General features: G+C 31.0%; 1 protein-coding gene across 1 annotated transcript; it reads left to right on the top strand.

The window, feature by feature from the left end:
- Positions 1 to 924: 924 nt before the first annotated feature.
- Positions 925 to 2,356, top strand: LOC114399585 (BAG family molecular chaperone regulator 2-like). The gene is made up of 2 exons (XM_028361789.1): positions 925 to 1,381; positions 1,876 to 2,356. The coding sequence occupies exons 1-2, from the start codon at positions 1,129 to 1,131 to the stop codon at positions 2,100 to 2,102; spliced, it is 480 nt and encodes a 159-aa protein (XP_028217590.1). The 5' UTR covers positions 925 to 1,128; the 3' UTR covers positions 2,103 to 2,356.
- Positions 2,357 to 2,633: the final 277 nt, after the last annotated feature.

Genomic DNA, 2,633 nt, shown 5'->3' with positions numbered 1-2,633 from the left:
TTGAAAAACACATTTTTTTAATTTTTATTTTATCCTTTTTATTTCTTTCCTTCATATTTTATTCTTAATCTAAACAAAACATTAAGAAAGATACATGTAAAAAATACACCAAAAAAATGATATTCCCTGGACTCAAATGTAAGCATAAAAAATGCCTGGTGAAGTAAAATATAACTAAATTTCTTTTAAATTTTAAATAATTTAATTATATTTAATGTCATTAATTCAAAAATATATTTAAGTTAATTTAAACGTGACTATCATATCCAATAAATACGATTAGTTTAAGAAATTTAATTTTTTTATATGAACTTAATTATATTAACATTCTTAATAAATGTAAAATTAAGTATTTTTGCTCAAAATGAATACATAAAAAAATTTAAGACAAATGTTAATTAGGACATTAAATTTTTTTATTAAATTGCATAAAATTATATCATCTATATTTTTTTTTGTTTTTCTATGACTTTTCATTTAAAACTTTTTTTTTAATTTCTTAATCGTTAAAGCAGCCGTTAGCGAGAACCAAAAACTCAACATTTAATTATTTTTTTGTTGTTGAAAGCATTTAATTATTGAATACATTCTCATTTTGACTTGTAGTATAAAAAAAATATTGATTGATTACATAACTAATAAATGTTAGCAAAACCGTCATTCTAATTCTTTAAGAGGTGTGCAGTTAGAGCACTTACGAGACTTTATTGTTCAGTTTTAATTAAGGTATTGATTGCTTTTGAATTAAGAAGAAAAAAACCGACCTAATTAGCACCCATTGATTTTGTCCCGCCAATCAAGCAATCTAATTTTGTTGTTAATCACCCACTACCCATGTGCCTTAGCCCTTCCCAAAAATATATCACTAGAAAAGACAATTTGCCCATATTGTCCAATGTCCCCCATGTGTTTCTACCCTCATTCTCATTCCTGTTCCCTCAAGTCTTACTTTTTTGCAACACTAGGGCGGCTTCTATTTTATTCATGCTTTGCTTTGTCCCTTTACACACCTTTTCCTCCATTATATAAGGCCCTAATAACCATATCAACTTCAATTGCTTCTTCACTTTAAGTTCTTCCAAGAAACACAACAAAGCTTAAAAGAAAAAAAGAAAGGTAGAGAGAAAGATGATCAGGTTGAGATCAAAGAGGTTTTCAAGAAGCAGCTCCAAGCCTGGAAACAATGGGAGCAAAGCAGCATCATCATCCCCAGAAAAGGATTGCAAAAGTATTGGTGAAATCAAGTGGGAACTTAGGCCTGGTGGCATGCTTGTTCAGAAAAGGGAGAGTAATCAAAGTTCTGGGGAAGGGGTGATCACTATTAGAGTGTCAACTGTGTCACAGTGGCATGACATTAACATTGATGCCACTTCAACTTTTGGTGAGTCCCACCCCATTCTGAGCAGTCAATTAACTCTTTTTGGTTAGAAATTTTGGTTAGAAATTAAACCCCCTTTTTTTTTTCTTAACATTCTGAGCAATCAATTGATTCAATTAGTCATCATACCCAGATGTTTCATTTTTGGGTAAAAGGTGGTGTTTTTAGTTCTTAAAAACTTTTTATTACTGACTTTAAAAATTAATAGTTTTAATTCCTGTATTTTCTTAAAAGCATTCAAAATTTAGCCCTTACAGGTACTATTTTTTTTTCCCTTGATAAAGGGGTCAAGTTAGGTACTTCAAAAAATAGCGACTAAAATAAATACTATTTTAAAAGTCAGAGACAAAAAAAAAAAGACTAAAATTGGTTTTTTTTTTCAGGAACTAAAAACACTATTTTATCCTTTCAGTTTATTTTACAATATTATATAGAGAGCATAGAGATTATCCGCAAGTGTGTGTTTTACTAATTTGTGAATCAATGATAACTTGCAGGGGAATTAAAAATGATTTTGTCACTGGTGACAAGTTTGGAGCCCAGAGAGCAGAGGCTTCTCTTCAGGGGCAAAGAGAAAGAGGACAATGAGTTCCTTCACATGGTTGGGGTTAGGGACAAGGACAAGGTGCTGCTGCTAGAGGATCCAGCAATCAAGGAAATGAAGCTTCTTGGCATGGCAAGAGGCCAACCCATTAACAATACTTGTTGTACCATCAGTGCATGACCCTTTAATTTGATCAAACTTGTTAATTAATTAATTAGTACTAACCAGAAAAGAAAAAAAAGTGAAGTAAAGTTTAATATGTAATGATGCGGTCTTTCTTCACTTTTGTTTGTCTTAGAATAGAAACTTAATCAAATATGTACTTATCCGGTGGGTAGAACCCCTCTCCCTTGATTTAAAAATGTGTAGGATGATGCAATGCCATATCATTTTGCAGAGTTTGCTCTATTAATTAAGTGTTGATTCCTCTAGTATTGTACATTTTTTTTATTGTGATGGTTTCTGTCCTATTGTTCAATTATATAAACCCATGTGTGCACGCCGAAACCAAAAAAGATTAACAATGCTGAAAGTATGGTGGAAGCTTTGCTATGGTCGGGACAATATCTCAGAAAAAATGGCATCTCATGGGTTATAAAGTTCAAGTTGTTTGGCCCATAGATAGTATTCAATGAAGGGTTTACGGGTTTATTTCTTTAATTAGTAATAACTTTAGGGTATTGGTTAAAGAATTTAAAATATAAATATTTT

Source organism: Glycine soja, chromosome 19 (genome assembly GCF_004193775.1).
Source record: "Glycine soja cultivar W05 chromosome 19, ASM419377v2, whole genome shotgun sequence".
Lineage (NCBI taxonomy): Eukaryota > Viridiplantae > Streptophyta > Magnoliopsida > Fabales > Fabaceae > Glycine > Glycine soja.
Note: the sequence above shows the minus strand (reverse complement) of the source record. Positions and strands in the feature narration are given on the sequence as shown.

Bases quoted from the DNA above. Each gene is read 5' to 3' on its own strand.
- LOC114399585 (XM_028361789.1), top strand. From the start codon at position 1,129: ATGATCAGGTTGAGATCAAAGAGGTTTTCAAGAAGCAGCTCCAAGCCT. The intron at 1,382-1,875 runs GTGAGTCCCACC...GATAACTTGCAG, and splicing joins TGATGCCACTTCAACTTTTG to GGGAATTAAAAATGATTTTG.